The sequence below is a fragment of the Stereum hirsutum genome (genome assembly GCF_000264905.1).
Source record: "Stereum hirsutum FP-91666 SS1 unplaced genomic scaffold STEHIscaffold_11, whole genome shotgun sequence".
NCBI lineage: Eukaryota > Fungi > Basidiomycota > Agaricomycetes > Russulales > Stereaceae > Stereum > Stereum hirsutum.
Genome location: NW_006763141.1, coordinates 976,876 through 994,339, shown reverse-complemented (window position 1 = coordinate 994,339; position 17,464 = coordinate 976,876). Strand labels below are relative to the sequence as shown.

Genomic DNA, 17,464 nt, shown 5'->3' with positions numbered 1-17,464 from the left:
TCTCTCTCTCTCGCCCCCCCCCCCTTCTCTGTTTTACGAGTTCAAATATCTGACACCATGCGCCGAATGCAGATACCACGACTGGGAACACTTCTCCTCCATCCGTAACCTCCGAGGGCCCCATCAGGGTCTCCCCCAAGTCCACGAATGGACACTCACCTCAGCGTCAGACGTGGACGATCTACCGCCGGCGCCACCACCGCCACCACCGACTGCGAAGATCTCCAAAGCGAAAGCTACGCGTGCGTCGGTGAGGGCTGCTGCTGCTGCGACGAATAACAAGACGGAAGGATCGTCGGCGTCGGCTTCGGCGCCTCTTGTTCTTACGGGGAAGAACCCTGCGAAAGAGAAGGTTAAGGGGGATAAGGAGAAGGAGGGAGAGAAGGCGCCGGCGAAGATGAAGGGGAAGAGGGAGAGTCTGAGACGGACGGCGGCGAGCAAGGCCGCGTCTGCTTCTGCTTCTACTTCTTCGACGAGACAGAAGGAGGATACGAGTTCGACGGCACCACCTACGCCTTCGCAGATCCCTTTGCCGGGCTCGAGATCAGTCTCGCCATCGCAGATTACGTTGCCTTCCACCTCCTTCACCACCGCTACCCCCACTAGTAGGGATAGTAGCAGCACGACGGCGTCCGACTCGTCGATGATGACGGTGCCCCCCTTAAGTGAGAGGGATCATCGGAGTCCGAAGAGGACGTTCGATGAGAGTTCGGGGGATGGTGAGGATTCGGAACATAGTGCGGCGAAGAGGTCCAGGAGGGGGGAGGATGAGGATGGCGAGGGGGAGGCGGAGGAGGAGGACGATGGGGAGGAAGAGGGGGAAGGGGATGTGGAGATGAGGTACGAGGAGGACGGGTCTGACGCGGATGATATGGACGACGAGGATGGGGAGGAAGAAGAAGGGGCGACTCGGAGGCCGCCGCCGATAATGATGGACGATGTGGATGTGGACGTCGATGCGGATGCGGATACACCGTCATTATCCGAGACGGCGTCGACCTCGTCCGATACTTCTTCGTCGTCTTCGCCGCTCCCAGCACCCCCTCCATCAGCATCAGCTTCTGCACCGCCTGCGCCGGTAGATAGGCCATTGACGAGAAGACAGAGGAAGGCGCTGGGGCTGCCTAGTCCGCGGGTGGCGGAGAGGGTTGTTCGGGGTGGTGGTGCTGGGGGGAAGACCAAGGGGGCGGGGAAGATCGTTATCCCCGGGGGGAGGTTCAGGAAAGGTGTTGTGGGGAAGAGGGGGAAGAAGGTGGGGGGAGAGGGGGAGGAGGTGGGGGTGGTGGGGAAGGATGGGGAGTGGATGAGGAATGGGGTGGGGAGGGTGGATGTTAGGGGGTTTAGGGAGTTGAGGATATGAGGTGGCTTTCTTGCACTTGGAGAATGCAATGATTCATGGACGAATGGATGGATGGATGGACGGCGGACAACGGCATCGGCCTCTTTCAATTTGCATCTCACACACATCTTGCATCTATCTCTTCATCCTTGCTCTTACTCTTTCAGCAAATGTAATTGCATACCCCCCAACCACGCATGCACACACTTCACGCCATCCATCCTCCACCTACACATCTTCACAGGTCGTCGTTCGTCACTCGTCACATCGTCATATCGTCGCATCCGCATCTATTTTGGCTCTTCTTTATTGCATTGCATTGCATCGCATCGTCATTCACGTAGGCACGTATCCATGCATCGCATTCGATTCCTCTGTATTCTTTTCCCATATTTCTTCTGCCCACGGCCCTTCTACACCTCCATATCCCTGCGCTGATTTGCGGCACTGTACCATCACCATCACCACCACCCACCCAACCATACAGCCATACAGTCATACAATCAATCAACACATCGCTTGTTTGTCCTCTCCATCCATCTGCCCTAATAGGCCTGTCTATATCATGTAGTTCTGCTATCCATCCATCCATCCTACTTATTCTCCACTTCACCGTCATCACCACGTCGTTTCTCGCTTCTTCCTGTTCAATGTTCATTGCAATTGCTGTTTGTCTCTTTTTAACGACCTGTCACGATATTATATTCTTATTAGAGCCGCCTCCTCCTTAAGCTTGTTGATATTGACAACTTCCCGACCATTTAGGCTCTCGACTTGCAATTGCACATATAGGTCCCATACATACTTAGTTTTGTTTTGTTTATTTATTCGCTTTTTCTTTACTTTTATCTCATTCTCGCTCTCGCTCTCGTCACCCGTTCGTGCTAAGAACCCACCTAATCATATTCGCGCTGGTACCGGTCTGAGCATGTTGAATTGGCGCCACCACGCAGCGGCGCAGTGAGTCTTTGATGAAACTCCACCTTACCACGTCTTTGCTCGGTTGGACATATCGTATGGAAGGAAGTGCATGCCAAGTCGTCTTGGACCCTTCCAAGACATTCATGAGCTCAGAGCATCCACAAGTAAGGACTCGAATATATAGAATTTCCGCTGCGCAGTCCGGTACACTCTCGAGTCCCAGCCTGAGTAACATATTTACGACTCGGACAGGTTCCAAGTGATCATGATGCTCAGCAGCTGCGGTCTGCCTCGGCTTCGTCTTGGACTCTTGGGCCTTCAAAAGTATCGTTTCATGTTCAAAATTACTGGTAGTCTGGGACATTGCGGTCCATATAAATGACACGGGTCGAGGAGAGCGCCCGTGAGGTCTTTATCCCCGCTTTGACTCTGAGAAACAGTGAGAAACGCCACTTCGTCATCGTTCGCTTGGAGCCAGCTCAGACTGCCAGCACTCTTCGTTACTACTACGGTCTTCCTCGTTCTTGACCTATTCTACTCGTATATAACATCCCTAGAATTGCTGTCCTAGAAGCCTGTCAACAAAAAGCAATACTGACGCCCTGCTGAGTTCCATCCTCCAAAGGCCGGCCTGCGTGCCCGTCACAGTTCCACGGCTCCCCGCAGCGACTCTCAGTCTATTCTATTCCCATCCTCGCACATTCCTCGCACATTACTCATAGCCAACGTCCATTCCACCCGTCCTCCATCCAGCGCCTCTCCTCTTATCGCCTTTCCCTCACCCCAAACCGATCCAATCCAATCCATCAACACACCGCAGCGCAGCCTTATCCAGTGACACCCTCAACTTCGACGTTTACGGTTTCGTTTCACGAACCCAATACCGCGATAGCCTTACCCAAGCAGCACACGCACGTATAGGAAGGAACATAAAAGCGTAGCCGGCTCGAGATCCTCGCACGATGGTCGTCGTCGACGAAAAGCCCCCCATGCTTCCTCCCCCGCCTCCTTACTCGAGCGCTACAGCCTACTCTTCCCATGGCCAACCTCCTCCTCCCGCGCACTTCGCATCGCGTAATCCGTTCCGCCATGTCGCCACCAATACCAATACCAACGCCAACACCAACTCCAATCCCACATCACCGCCATACTCGCCCTCGACGAGCGAGGGTTATAGAGGGAAGAGAAGAGTGCCCCCGCTGACGTTCACGATGTTGCCGTCCCATCTGTTGTTGGAGATCGTGTATCATACCTTTCCGCAGTCGAGTTGGTTGGACGAGGGGAGGGTCGAGAGACAGCGCAAGACGCTTTATTGGCTTTCGGTCAGTTTGAGGCTGGTCAATCGGGCGCTTTATATCGGTTAGTCCGTTTCATCCTTCATGCAAGGGCATTTTGAGTCTTCTCGGGAGGAGAAATGATACAAGATGATGGGTGGCAATGTCCTCTGCGCCACCCTAGTCCGATAGCCCCTATTGCCCCTCATCTATACGTCTTCGACGACATACTGACCTCCCCTCGTGTTACAGCATGCATGCACGTCCTCCGCTCAACCTATCTCCCCGCATACACTTCCCTCCTCCGACATCCCTACAGCTCCGACCCCTTCCCCCACTTCGCACCTCCCTACAGCTCCTGCGCCATCTCCGCCTCCGCCGCCTCCCCATCGACACCCACGACCTCCCACTCAAATCCAAATCCAAATCCAAGCCCACCCTCCCCAACACCCTCCACAACCTCCCTATCCTCCACCTCCTCCCATTCCCATCCCTCCCGCCAACACTCTCAACACCGACAATCACAATCACACACCCAACCACAATCCGACCGAACCTCCAACTCGAACGGAATCCACATCCCCGGCCCGCTCCTACCCTCCTCGCACCGCGAAACCTCGATCCTCGACCTCTTCATAGCCCTCAAAGTCCGGGAAGACGTCTGGAGTGACGATACGGAGCTGCATCTGGAAAGGGAGGAGAGTTTTCGGGATCTTTTTGGGTTGATGCAGCCGCGGGCGAGGTTGGAGGATCTGGTTAGGGAGGAAGGGGGGCGGAGGGGGGTCATTTATGTTAGTGGCTCGAGCGGAGAAGGTGAAGGAGGTGGAGGAGGTGGAGGAGGGAATGGGAAGGCGGTGGAGTGGGAGAGGGTGAGCGTGGCGTTTAGTTCGAGGAGGGTCGGGTTGGTGATTAGTCCGGCAGGTGGAGGGGCAGGGAGGAAGAGGACGGTGGTAGAAGTGGCCAGGACGAAGGATGAGAGGTTGGAGGTGGCGGCGAGGAGGCTGGTTAGGGGGTTGAGGGATTGGTTGCAGGGGGCCTGAGTAGGCGTAGGCGTAGGTGCGGGAGTTCGATAGGGACGAAATGGAGGGAACTGGTCTAACTTTGGCTGGACGGTGGGATGGACTCTGCATACGTATACGTGGACTCTTGCTGAAGTGCTGTTATTGTTGTTTTCCTGATTCTGCTTTTCGCGTATTCACGGTCTACTTACGCTATTTACTATGGATTGTTGTATTCCTTTCTTTTTCTGATTCCTGAATCACGTCCGGATCAGTGTACCTCTACTCGCATTAGCTTATATAACATCATGCGCTCTGCTCTCTGCTCTCGATTGTTAGAGCTGAAGTTGAAGTCCATGTTCGATTGTCTGATTCGACGCGGCTTAGGTGGCGTACTACTTACGTTGTGATGTGGCGTAGAGTGCATTCTCCCGGCGAGTTCCGCGTTTCTGCTTTCTTCCGCGGCGGCCTATACTGAGCTCATGACGGGTAGCAAGCAGGAACATTGTTTCGGTTCTCCCGTTCACTGCTCTCATGAGTCTGCAATTTTGCTCGGACTCTTGACTTCCGCCTTCGCTCCTGAGCCTTCTTCGTAACCATCAGTTTCGGATCACTTAGTCCGCAGCTCGCATCTCATCTCTCTTCAATTCTTTGCTCTCTTCCGCTTTGTTCTCACAACTTCCCGGTCTTACTGGTCTAACCACCCAAGAAGGGTTTTCATCTGGACAATATTAATCTCTAGCAAAATACACCACAAGGCTCACGGATAAGATTTCTATCGAAATCGGCCATAATCCTCAAAAGCTGTAGGTCCATGAGAGGGTATTTCTCCAAAATAATACCCTTCGTTGACTCATCTTCGGCGCATAAATTCTGTTCTGAAACAACTTCCGAGGAATTTTGTAGCTGCATTTTGGCTTCACAGTGATTGCATTTCCCGTGGCGTTACCTTGGGCCTGGACTACATATACGTGTCAACGCCGCGGGAAAGGACGGAAGAGAGGAGACTCGAGTAAGGCTGGTATTTGTGCCTCATCTCTCTGAGTTGGCAAGTAACCTGATCGGACTAAATTGGGACTAGATTCGAGATGGTGCTTCAAACCCGACGCAAGCTCCTCCTGAACCTTTGTCAAGAACCAAGATCTCCCACCGATCCCGGGCCCTCTTCTTCAAGTTATAAAGTGAGCCTTGGCCATTGACTAGCTCTTAGACGCGTCATAATACCTTGTGACACTATGCTACCGTGTCCGATTCAAGTAAAAGGTATTCATGCGGAGCAATATACTGTGTATCTCAGGTTTGGCAATAGTATCTCTGTTGCTCAGGATCAGACTACTCCCGCCTTCTCCCCTTTATTCCCGCCCATCAAGAACCATGTAACTATTAACAAGCCCAAGACGGGTACTACTGACTCGAGGTTCCATATCTTGAAGTAGGACGGCAACTAATTCCTACGGGTGTACAGAGCCTGTAATATTCCTACCTTGCATCAGCGTCATGATATCGACCCGCATACTCTATGAGGTCGTGCTATACTTGCGCTGTGACGTCCCATATAATCTTACGTGCCGCAAAACAGCATCGCAGCATCGTAATCTCACCTATTACTTCCCCTTGACCACTTCACTCACCTTCAACAGAGATTTTCGCCATGTCTACCGGCGACCTCGAACTCGAGTATTGGATTAAGAGCTATTGGATACTGTGATTTCAAGATCACCTTTCTTAATTTACCATATGACATATTGACGATATTTGGGTATTTTCAGGCTAATTGACAACCGGACCACCTTTTCTGCGACAAGTATGTTCTACACGCCTCCTTGACAGCTGTGCCCCGCTGAGAAGCACTACATCGTATGTCAGCCGTATGGCTGTATGACTATATCGATACTCTTCCCACTGAGATACTAGTCATCTGGTCCAACTGTTTGACCATCACATCGAGCGTCTTCCTGATCAATAGATATGGATTTCTGATATACCTGGTCTTTTCATTGGCGGCTTCGGTTGGCGGCACAATGACGGATACCCTGTGAGATTACTGTTCACGCATCCATGGAGAGCGATTATTAACGGTGACTATTGAACGGTTATTTTAGCTGTCGTGATATAGAGTACGCCGGGAACGCGTTGTGGTCTCTAACAGCGATCACAACTTCGGGTACGCATCATCTACTGTTATCTCGTATAATATACTATTATCACACTAATATCACATTATCTTAGGACTACTCACCATGAGAGCATGGTGTATCACTGGATATAACAGAAAGGTCTTTGCTATATGTGGTATCTTTGTGGTCTCAGCTTCTATCCTGGACATCTACGTAAGCACCTAGACTTTGCGGGCATCTTTAACTAATGGTAAGATTACCGTTATTCTTCTAGAGCTCTTTTGGACTAGCCACAGGAGCATCGAATGCAGGATCCATTCTCAGTACATTGTCAAACTGCGGGGCCAATGAACCGAACCAATCCCTTTTAGATAGGTACGCTCCGGTCTTAACTATACGGAAAGCATGCATATTACTCACTATCTGTCTGCTAGCTGTATGTTTCTCTACTTCCCTTCAGCGGCGGTTATATAATATGGCATTCTATCTGCAGTACAGCTCGTGGAGGCAGCCATAAACTCGTTGCTCGCCGTATATATATTTGCTCTAACCATGGTCAGAACATTTTACCACGTACGCCAACAGCGGAGGCTTGGGCAATCTGGTGTCTCTGAGGTCTTTCTACGAGATGGTACGCTCAGGCTTGAGTGATACATAATTAGCCGCTAAATGACCGCTATTATGTTCAGGAGCGATACACTTTCTGTATGTTTCTGCAAAAGGACTCGAGTGGTAACTCCCAGGCTAAGGTTTGTATCATAGTCTGATTATGATCATCACACTTCCTACCTTTGGGTTCAATTTAGTGAGTAACTTTCCAACATTCCGTTGCAAAGCTGTACTTAAGCAACATGTATCCAGGCTGGTGTTGTGGACAAAAACGTAAGGTTAATATTTATAGCTTCAGAGTTGGTATTGAGTTGCCTTCACAGAGCACTTATACGAGCTCTCTGTGGTCAACAGGCCTCACACCATATCTAAATATGTACGTATATCTTCATCGTATATGGATCGCCCGATCATTCATGCTGCATCCAGATTTCCTAACCTCATTATGAACCGCCTGGTCCTGAACCTCAAGTCATATTCCGATCCGCATTCCGGAGATGTTTCCGCGACTCTTCCGCTTTCAGAGCTCAGGTTCAACATAGTTCTCGGGAATATAGGAGCGCCAGTTGAACCAAGACAGAATACAAGGTCGCTTATAGAGGATGACATTCTTTTCGTCAGAAATGGAAGTCTCCAGGGGACCGTCATGGACCCTGTGGTCAGTCTATCTTTCAGCGTATTTTTTCTTCTGTTGTACATTGAGTGATACTCATGTGGAACATATACTTCAGGAATATGGAAGCAACGACGCGGATAGAATTGAGATGGTATAAACCAGAGGAATGGACCACGACGCAGCATAATTTGTTATTTCCATGATCGCGGTCTGAACTGTGTTGCCTGACAGGAGTACGATCATTCAATAGTGCGCTGCAAAGCGGTACTATTCATTGGCTGGTTTTGTGTCACTTTTTTGGTAATCCTTTTGAGATTTGCTCTTGGGAGTAAGTAGTCACCTCTAAGTATGTGGTGCTGTGATGAATTCTGCCAAACTTTATTTGTTGGTTAATATGTCGGCTTGAGAGGCAACGCACTGCGAACAACCAGCTCTTCAAATCTGCCCCAAGTTTGAGAAAAATACGAGCTCGCCATACCACGCCACAAGATGAGTGCCGCGTCTGGCAGCGACACCCGCCACCCACGCAAAACCCCACCTTATGTCTCAGCCACACGAGCTTGAACACAGTCAAGTGTCCCCTTCGGGGTGACATACGAAAAAATTGGAACGATACAGAGAAGATTAGCATGGCCCCTGCACAAGGATGACACGCTTCTCCAGAGTGGTAGACCTACGGGTCTCAATATTTATTTTTGTTTTTCCTTGGTCGTTCTTTCTTCTAGCTCTGCGTCGTCGCTTGTCGTAGTTCCCGTTCGTTCATGGGTTCAAAATTCATACTTGAGGCGGTACCTGTAGGGTTCACGACTGATACTCTGCACGCTTGGTTTTCGAGAAAGGCTTCAAGGTCCACTGCGTGGAGTGATCACCCACGGATAGTGTATGCATTCCATAGTTGTCTGCGCCGAGAGACGGAATGAAGAAAATATAGCAGAATGGAATAAGTTACAACACCCTATGCAAAATTAGATGTAGATGATGCAGCAGCAAGAGACGAATGTAAGCGATGCAAAGCAATAATGCGAGACAAAGTCTAAGAGAGCTGTAAGTGTGTGTCGAGAAAACAACGCCCCGTAAGATACCAACGGCACCATCGATCCCGCTCAAATTTTCCCCTCGCGAATTCTCTTCTGCTCATACGCATGACGCCCCTCTCTCTTCTTCGCTATCGAGTTCGCCTCATCATCCGAAATTCTCTCCGAATGGGGCCCGCTCTCCAACAACAACAACCTATCCCCACCCTCGCAATACCTCCACCACGCATGTTTCTGCGCCGTACTCCTCTCCTCCGGCGGCACGTGCGCGATCCACACCGGACTAACCTCAAGCATCCTCTTCAGCCTCCTCTTGATTAACGGCTGCACCTTCCTCCGGCCCAACTCCTCCGTCATCTCGTCCAAGAAATGCTCAAAGATAGCTCTGCGGTCCTCTCGAGGTATGGATTGAAATATGCGCGAGCGGGGAAGACTGAGGAGGAGTTTGTCGACGTAGTAGGTGTAGGGAAGGTACGTGCCTGGATCGAACTTGACGTCGTAGAGGATGGAGGTCGGGTCCTGCGAGTAGACTGTAGGAGGGGAGTCTTGTTGGAGGGACGTTTCGGTAGGTGTGGTAGATGTGGACGCACAATTGGCCAGCCTTCCCTTTCTCCACTTCGCATTTATATCTATCACGGGCAGTCCTTCTGCCGTTCGATCGGCCTCTATTCTCTCACTACTGCCACGCCTACTCCGGTCGTAGGAAAACAACAGAGGGGGCAGTCGGGTCTCGGGCGGTGATAGACCATGTCTCTTCAGCTCTTCCACGATCCTCGTCCACCGGCCGAACTCAAACGGGTTCGCTCGTTCGAGATCGTGTGCATCGGGGGTACCCTCATTCTCTGCACCCATTACATTTGCTAACGGATTGACGAAGAACGCAGGTTCCAGGTCAGGTCGAAGGTCGAAGATATAGTGGGAGCCAGGGGTGTCGGTGGGCGTTGACGATGGAAGAGTTTGGGAGTTGTACGTTGAGGGCAAAGGTATGCTTGATGGTTTACCGTTCTTCGCTTGCCTGGCCGCGTCGGCGTAACGTGGGTGAACAAAACCGATGTACGCCGCTCGCCAGGGCTTTCCAGGAATCTTTCTTTCTAAAAACCCACAGAAATCACCGTCAGCACATCTCTTCACGACGAGCTCCTGAAAGCAGAAAGGACGAAACGAAAGATAAACTTACCGACCAAAACCTTCTCAACCCCTTCCAACCCGTCAAACTCCCTCTCCAACTCCTCCCCCGTACCCACCCACCCATGCACATAAACCCAACTAAAATTCCCCGTCCTGCTCTCCTTCTCCCTCGCTCCCTCTCCCCACCCATACCGTATCCTCATCCCATTATCCTCCGCATAATCCCAAAAGAAACTCGGCCTTCCATGCCCGCTCCTAAACCCGATCATGCACTCCCTCCCTCGGTCAAGAACAGCCCTCACGTCCTCCTTGCTCGCAAACTCCACAATCACATTCGCGCTCCCGCTCCCAAAACTACCCCCACTGCCTCCCGTCTCAGGATCCCCATCCCGATTCCTAAATTTCCACACCCCAGTAACAGTCCCCCACCGTCCCAAATACCTCCCCAACGCAAACTCATCGACCTCGCCCGGCAACGCATAGAGCAACAACGTGCACGAGCGCGCTCGTTTCCCACAAAACCCACGCATGAGACATTCTGTCCCGAAATAGGTCTGCCAGTCGGTTTTTAAGGGGGGAGAGAGCCCGGAGAGGTTGTGTTTGTCTCTCTTCATCGTGAGGAGGGCGTCCCGGACGGAGGGGGTGAGAGACGGGAAGGGGGAGAGCCAGGTTGGGTTTATGGATGTGGGGGTGATTGAGAGTGGGTCGGAAGGGTGGGATAGGTAGGGCCCGAGGGAGGTCGTGGTGTCATGTAACGGATGGTCATGATTCGACAGTGGACTGTTCGTCGTCGTCGTCGTCGTCGTCGTCGGTGGCGGTGACGGTGGTGGTGGTGATGGTGCAGACAGATCGTCGAACTTGCCCATGACGAGATCGATCAAGAACGCCGGCCTCTCGCAAAGTCGTAGTTTCGGCCGTTTGGACTCTGAAGAAGGCGTCGGAGGTTTTCTAACCGTGCGCGACGCAGCGGCTTCGGTCTCGAACGTGACGAAGGCGTCCGCGTGCGGTTTACCCTGGATTGGGTTCTCTTCAAAATCCAACATGAAATGTCAACACAGTGTGCGGGTAGCGCAGTGTAAGCCAAACGTGGATAGGGACTGGGTGGTAAGCAAATGAGACTGACCTATCAAAGCGCCCTTGAACCCCGGCAACTTCCCAAACGAACTCCGCAACTGATAAACCGACCCAATGAACGACGAAACATGTACCGCCGTCTTCTCCGGCATCTCACTCTGACTTAGATACAGATAATCCACCGAAAGTCTCTGGCCGTCGTACATGAACTGGCGGCTAGAGAGCTCCATCAGGACGGCGAAGGCCTCCATGTTTGTTGCGAAGGATATGCGGATGGATGGGAGGCGGACGTTGTTTTCTTCTGCGAGGAGCATAAGTGTCAAGTGTAAGCGATTCACAACGGAAGAATAAACAGACAGATGAGTTGAAATGAATAAGAAAGAATAGCACGACACGTACCATCCCAAACCCTCGTCACACACCCCCACCTCGAAACCCAAACCCCAAACTTCTTCCCTCCACAACTCTCCCTCTCCGCCTCCGACACACCGGAAACCTCCAAATGTTGCGAAGCACTGGGTGAGAGACGAATATAGGGAGCCGAAGCTTTCTCGACCTGGGCTTCTGCATCGGGGATTGAGAGGGTTCGGACGGGTTTGAATTGTGGTGTAGCGGAATAGGATGCGGATGAGGAGATAGAGGGGGAGGGGGAGGAGGAGGAGGGAGAGTGGGTCTCGTCCGTGTTCATAGTTGTGCTTGTCCTAGGAGCCGTCAGTCTGTTGCCGTTGTGTTGCAGGGTGTTTCGAGCAGAAGCCGACGCCGGCTCGACGTCGACGAGGTGGGAATGACGATCCTCCGCATCTGCTACTGTTCTGCCATAGTCCTCCGAGCGCTCCAACGACGACACACTTTCCCGTGACGACTCCCCATCCACAGACCCCTGCTCTCTCGCACCATCCCCCACACCCACACCCACATCCTTATCAAACTTCCCCAGTGCCAAATCGATCAAAAACGACGGCCTCTCGCATACCTCGATCTCCCATCCATTCCCTTTCTCCCTGTCTCGAGCTCTATCTCTCGACAACGATGCTGACAAAGCCTCGACAGCGTGCTTCGCGTTCGCGTGCGATCTGAAAGTGACGAAGGCGGACTGGTAGGGTTTGTTCGGGATCGTGTCCTCTGTGAGTGAAACACAGTCAGTCGCGTGCACAAGAAAAGAAAGGTTTTCAGAGAGCGCGAGTTCTGGTCGCGAAGATGGTGTGCAAAAGAGAGGGAGGAAGTGGTCACTCACCGACCAAAACGCCCTTATACCCCCTCAACCCCCCAAACATCGCCTCCAACTCGCCAATATTTCCCCCACCTCCGAGTCCGATCACATGAGCCGCCGTCCCCTGACCTTGCCCTTGATTCTGACCTTGACCTTGACCGTGATTGTGACTTTCAGCTTCGTGCTCCGACGCGTACCCGACTTCGTGCTCCGAAGCGTATTCGACGAAAATCCTGTCGCCTTCACATTTGAATTCGAGCTCCGCAAGCTTGAGCAGGACGGAGAACGCGTCGGTTTGGGTGGCGAAGGAGGCGAGGATGTGGTTTAGCGGTTTGGAGTTTTGTTCTGTGGTTTGTTGGGGTGGGTCATGGTCATCTCGTTAGTATGTTTGCGGAATTGAATGAATGTGTGGGTGATTGGGGGGGATTTGGGATGCCGCATGGACAGGTGAATCGATGAAAGGCAGAAAGAGAAGAGGACAGAGGTGGATACGCACCATCCGTAATCCTCATCAACGTCCCAAACTCAGATAACCAAACCCCCATATCGCCCACTCCCCACTTCCTCGGCGCCCCATAAATCTTCAAATGCCTCGACGGCCCCATCTCCGCCGACGAACGCATGAACGGAGAAACCGCATTCGCGACGAGGGCCTCTGCCTGTACCGGTGGGAGGTCCCATATCTTTGACTGGAAATCTGTAGCGGAGGTGGTGTGTTGCTGGGATCGTGGTGGTAGTATGAGAGGAGGGGGAGGGGGGGAGGAAGAGAAGGGTGTGGAGGGTGTGGAGGGTGTGGAGGGTCGTTGGAGGATGCGGGAGAGTGTGCCGGGTTCGTTCACGAATGGTGAAGATGGTGGAGAAGAGATGGAGGAAGGTCTGGGGAGTGCGATTCGGGGGAAGGGAAGGATTCGGAACGGGATATGATCTTGCCGTCCTCGACTCTCCCTCTCTCCCTCCCTCTGTCCCTCCGCCACTCCGACTTCATCCACTTTCACCTCAGTCTCCTCGTTGACGTGTGACTCTTCCTCCCTCGCATCCACCAAATCCTTCAACCGCCTCAACACATTCCCCTCTGTGTTTTCTCCAGGCAAATACGTCCCCCTCACATGTCTATGCAAATGCACCTCCTTCCCTCTCACGTATACAGACTCGGTCGCGTATTTCTGGAGCGCTCGGGTGACGGAATCGCTCGTGTGGTATGTCACGTACGCGGTCTTGTACTTTTCCTTTTCTTCCGTTCCTCGCGGAGCATGGTGTGATGGTGAAGACGACGACGGAGTGGAAGTGAAGGGTGAAGAAGAGGGGGTTGAAGAAGATGGAGGTGAAGGAGACGCAGGCATCGACAACGCCCGTATCCTTCCAAAAGCCCGAAACACAGACCTCACAGAATCTTCCTTCGTACCCGGCTCAAGTCCCAGCACACAAACCGTCCTCTGCGAAAGACTCCCCTCCACCTCCACCTGCCCTCCATTCAACATCCCCTTCACATCCTCCTTCACACCCTCCGCGCTTTCGGGATGATAATCAGGTCCGAAAGAAGGTCCGTCGTCTGCGTTGTACGGTCCCCCAGAAAGAGCAGGAGGAACGAGAATGGGCTTGAGTCGGATGCGTCCTGAGGTTCCTTTGACCGTGTTCGTGTTCGTATTCGGGCCCGTGTTCGTGTTCGTATTCGGGCCCGTGTTCGTGTTCGGGTTCGTGTGAGGGTTCGTGGTCGCGTCCGGGTGGGAGGAGGAGGGAGGGGAACGACCTCGAAGTCGAAGCGCGTTAACGAGTCCCGCATATCGCGCCTCCCTCACTTCCTCCGAAGTCATATCCTTTTGTTTTTCCCTCTCCCACTCCCTCTCGCTATCCCTATCCCTGTATGTCTCCTTCTCCTCCGCATTCGCGTGCGTATGAACAGCCCCACGTTGACCCTGCTTTTGGTTTTGATGCTGCCCCTCCTTCCCCTGCCCATGTCCATGTCCATGTCCAACCCCATGCGGACGCTCATTCACAATATCCAAATCCGTAGGAAGCAAGAACGCAGTGGAAGAATTATGGCGTGTATGTGGACATTTGTATCTGTAGAGATTTAGGCCGTCGAGGAGCGAGGATGACTTTCGGCTCGAGTATGAAGATGGGCTCGGTGTCGAAGGTGAGGATGAAGAAGGTGAAAGTGAGGATGGACCGGGAGAAAAGGGGGATGGAGATGGAAATGGAGATGGGGAGGAGAGGAGCGTCTTAGCAGAGACGTGTTTGCGGATGGCTCGAGAGAGCATCGAGCATCCCAGGCGAATTCGAAGATCTAGCTATAGCCACGAAGTCTTGCCTCGAGAAATAAACACGACGCGCAAAAGTTAACGTTGCAAGTCGCGTTCTTCGGGGGAGGCCGCAATACTTGCAGACCCTCGGACAACCCTCGGATGGGGTTAGGGTGTGCCGGTGCCACATCAGGATGAGCGTCGAATGAGTGTGGCACGATGATTCAGGAATCAGGATGCTGGCCAGAGAGTTTCCGCTGTAGTCTGTGATGATAGCAGTGAAGCTTTAGTGATCTGGTTCTTGATACCTCTCCAAGGTATACAGGTATGTATACATGACATAGAATCTATCAGGCGTAAAACGCTACGTTCTCCTACGATATATAAATCACTACCCCCTCCTCCTCCTCCCTCCATAGTACCAGCGATGCTAGTTGCGGCCAACCTCATCCATCGTATATTCTACCGACCCTATCCTCTCCCCATGACCACTTTATACACGCTCAGCGGTCAGGCAGGATTAGGTATCGCTGCCGCTGCTTAGAGGGGAAAAGAGGATATGTGTGGCACGTGTAGATGGAGTCTCACTTCTTCCGTTTCAATAGGCAAGCGGACAACGAGAGCGGGCGATGGCGCGGTGCGATGGGACACCATTCCAGTCGAAAGAGCAGCGAAAGCGAAGAAAGTCGGAAGAACTCTTCGTGCACGTGGGTATGTATGCGTATACGCCCTTCGTCCTCCTTCGTCGACATGTCCTCTGTGTGTAAACGCCGGAAAGCGAGGAGGGTTTCAGATCTTCAGATGGGAGGGGAGTTGAGGCTGGAGAAGAGAGAAGAGAGAAGAAGGGATTAGTTTTTCTGATGTGTCGGAATGAAGAAATATGGTTTCGATTTACCTGGTCCCGACCTGCTCAACATCTACCCACTCAGCTTCCCCCGAACTCATATCCCGACCTATCCCATGACTATCGGCTTCAACACAAACTGATACCTGACCTCTTTCTCCTCCTCCTCCTCCTTCCCCCCATACCCATTTATATCCCTCCATCCCTCCATCCCCTCCTTCCCCACGTGCTGCCGATCTTCCACACTCCCAAAATCCCACCACGCCCTCGGCCCCTCCTCCCTCTTCCCATTCCCACCCCTCTTCCCCTTCCCCTTCCCCAAACACACCCGCATCTCCTCGTCCCTTTGTTGGTCGAGGAAGTAAGGCGGGAGGTCAGGGGAGAGAATCAGGGTGTATGGGTCTTGAGATTCGTTTTGGTGTTGGACGTAGGTCAATGAAGAGGGTGAAGGGGAGGAAAGGTCGACGAGATGGCCTTGGAAGGTTTGGAGGGCTATTTGAGCGTGGAGCGGACGGGCGAATTTTATGTAGGCGGCGCGCCAGGGTTTTGATTTGATTTGATCCTCTGGGTTGTGATGTTAGAATCGGCAATGAAAGGAGAAGTAGAATAGGAACTGGGATAGTGACAGGGACAGAGCAGGAATAGAAACGGAGACGGACTGACCGACTACGACCCTCTCGAAGCCTTTAGCACCTCTAAATACCTCTTCCAACCTCCCCTTCGTTCCTCTCCATCTATGCACATAAATCCAAGTAAACGGCACTTTCCTCCTCTTCTTCTCCTTCCTCTTCCCCTCCTCTCCCTCACCCTGCCTCATCTCCCTCTCAAACTCAAATTGCTCCCTAACGCTATTCTCCTCCGCATAATCCCACAGCATAACCGGCACCTTCCCATCCAAATGTTTATAATGTCTCTTCCCACTAACCATCCTCCACCCAAACCCATGCCCCATACATCGCGTCAAAACCGCCCTCGTATCCTCCGCGCTCGCAAACTCGACGAACACCTTCACATGATCATTCTCCCTCTCCCCCACCCTCTCCTTCCCTCCCTCCTTCTCCCCCTCCTTCCTTCCCTCCTCCTCCTCCCATTCCCATCCTTGTCCTCGTCCTTGTCCTTGTCTCTGGCGATGCCCCGGATGCGGCCTCCTCTTAACAACCCCCCAAACCCTCGTCACACACCCCCACCTCCCCAGCGCCCTCCCAACCTCTCTCCACTCCGCCTCCGGCGGAATATTATAATAAAACACGAGCGCGCGCGAACGGGCCGTGCGGCCTTGAAAACCGTCGATGTGCCGTTCGGTGTGGAAGTAGGATTGCCAGTCTTTGTAAGCGGTGTCGGACAGGGTGGAGGGGAAGGAGGTGGAGTTGGGGGCGGTGGAGGAGGTGGAGTTCAGGGCGGTGAAGGACGTGGAGCGGAGGTGGGTGAGGAAGGAGAGGGTGGAGGGGATGGAGGGGGGTGTGGGTGGGAAGGGGGCGTTCCAGATTGGGTTGTACAGTGCGGTGCTTTTAGGGGCAGAAGGGGATGAAGACGGAGAGGGAGTGTAAGAGGAAGGGGGAGGAGGAGAGCGAGCGATTGCGGAGGGTGGGAGGGTGCGGAGGAGGTTGGAGAGGACGCCGACGAGCGCTGGTTTATCGTCGCCGTTGTCGTCGTTTGATGGTTGAGGGTTGTGCTTCACCGCTGCTGATGCTTCGTCATACCCAGTTGGAAATAAGAGATCATCATCTACTTCGTATTCCGTTTCTCGTGTTCGTGGATTGTCATTGTCGGATGTGTAATACGGCTTGAGACTCCTTCGGCTCGATGTATTCGATGTCGATGTCGAGCTGAAGGTACGACGGTGGTTATGAGGGCATTTGAAGGTGTGTAAGTTTATCCCGTTGAGGAGTGGGATTAGCGAGGTAGATGGAGGGAGGTGTGGATGTAGATGAGAGACGCGTTTCCGTGCTGCTCGAGGGAGCATGAAAGCGGCGGTGAGTGAACGCGTTCGAAACAGCAAGTCATGTTGTGGAAACCATGGAGCAGGGTTAGGGGTGCCACACAGCAGCGGGCCACACTCT

General features: G+C 52.8%; 6 protein-coding genes across 6 annotated transcripts in view; 4 read left to right on the top strand and 2 right to left on the bottom strand.

Annotated features, from left to right (window-relative positions):
* STEHIDRAFT_170141 (uncharacterized protein) overlaps positions 1-1,953 on the top strand; it is a 4,113-nt gene extending 2,160 nt beyond the window's left edge. Inside the window, exon 5 of the mRNA XM_007306506.1 lies at positions 73-1,953. Coding sequence (XP_007306568.1) covers positions 73-1,360 — 1,288 coding nt within the window. The 3' untranslated portion in view covers positions 1,361-1,953. The remainder of the gene's footprint in view (positions 1-72) is intronic.
* Positions 1,954-3,249: 1,296 nt separating this feature from the next.
* STEHIDRAFT_61168 (uncharacterized protein) lies at positions 3,250-4,574 on the top strand (the record flags this gene model as incomplete). The annotated part of the gene is made up of 2 exons (XM_007306225.1): positions 3,250-3,619; positions 3,787-4,574. The coding sequence occupies 2 exons, from the start codon at positions 3,250-3,252 to the stop codon at positions 4,572-4,574; spliced, it is 1,158 nt and encodes a 385-aa protein (XP_007306287.1).
* A 1,609-nt stretch (positions 4,575-6,183) lies between these two features.
* On the top strand, positions 6,184-8,031 carry STEHIDRAFT_112822 (uncharacterized protein; the record flags this gene model as incomplete). Its single annotated transcript, XM_007306505.1, has 13 exons — positions 6,184-6,236; positions 6,302-6,336; positions 6,399-6,567; positions 6,635-6,696; positions 6,762-6,862; positions 6,924-7,024; positions 7,143-7,180; positions 7,210-7,280; positions 7,339-7,398; positions 7,511-7,531; positions 7,582-7,634; positions 7,688-7,916; positions 7,990-8,031. The coding sequence occupies 13 exons, from the start codon at positions 6,184-6,186 to the stop codon at positions 8,029-8,031; spliced, it is 1,035 nt and encodes a 344-aa protein (XP_007306567.1).
* Positions 8,032-8,450: 419 nt separating this feature from the next.
* On the top strand, positions 8,451-8,672 carry STEHIDRAFT_61399 (uncharacterized protein; the record flags this gene model as incomplete). Its single annotated transcript, XM_007306245.1, has 1 exon — positions 8,451-8,672. A coding segment is annotated over one exon (222 nt), but the record flags the coding sequence as incomplete, so codon positions are not given.
* Positions 8,673-8,809: 137 nt separating this feature from the next.
* On the bottom strand, positions 8,810-14,469 carry STEHIDRAFT_123242 (uncharacterized protein). Its single transcript, XM_007306504.1, has 7 exons — positions 12,817-14,469; positions 12,345-12,665; positions 11,510-12,232; positions 11,160-11,411; positions 10,086-11,063; positions 9,499-9,999; positions 8,810-9,438 (listed from the first exon to the last, which is right to left on the bottom strand). Exons 1-7 carry the CDS (start codon positions 12,923-12,925, stop codon positions 8,978-8,980), a joined length of 3,345 nt encoding a protein of 1,114 aa, XP_007306566.1. The 5' UTR covers positions 12,926-14,469; the 3' UTR covers positions 8,810-8,977.
* A 391-nt stretch (positions 14,470-14,860) lies between these two features.
* STEHIDRAFT_170138 (uncharacterized protein) lies at positions 14,861-17,367 on the bottom strand (the record flags this gene model as incomplete). The annotated part of the gene is made up of 3 exons (XM_007306503.1): positions 14,861-15,379; positions 15,456-15,968; positions 16,068-17,367. The coding sequence occupies 2 exons, from the start codon at positions 17,365-17,367 to the stop codon at positions 15,514-15,516; spliced, it is 1,755 nt and encodes a 584-aa protein (XP_007306565.1). The 3' UTR covers positions 14,861-15,379; positions 15,456-15,513.
* Between the last annotated feature and the right edge of the window lie 97 nt (positions 17,368-17,464).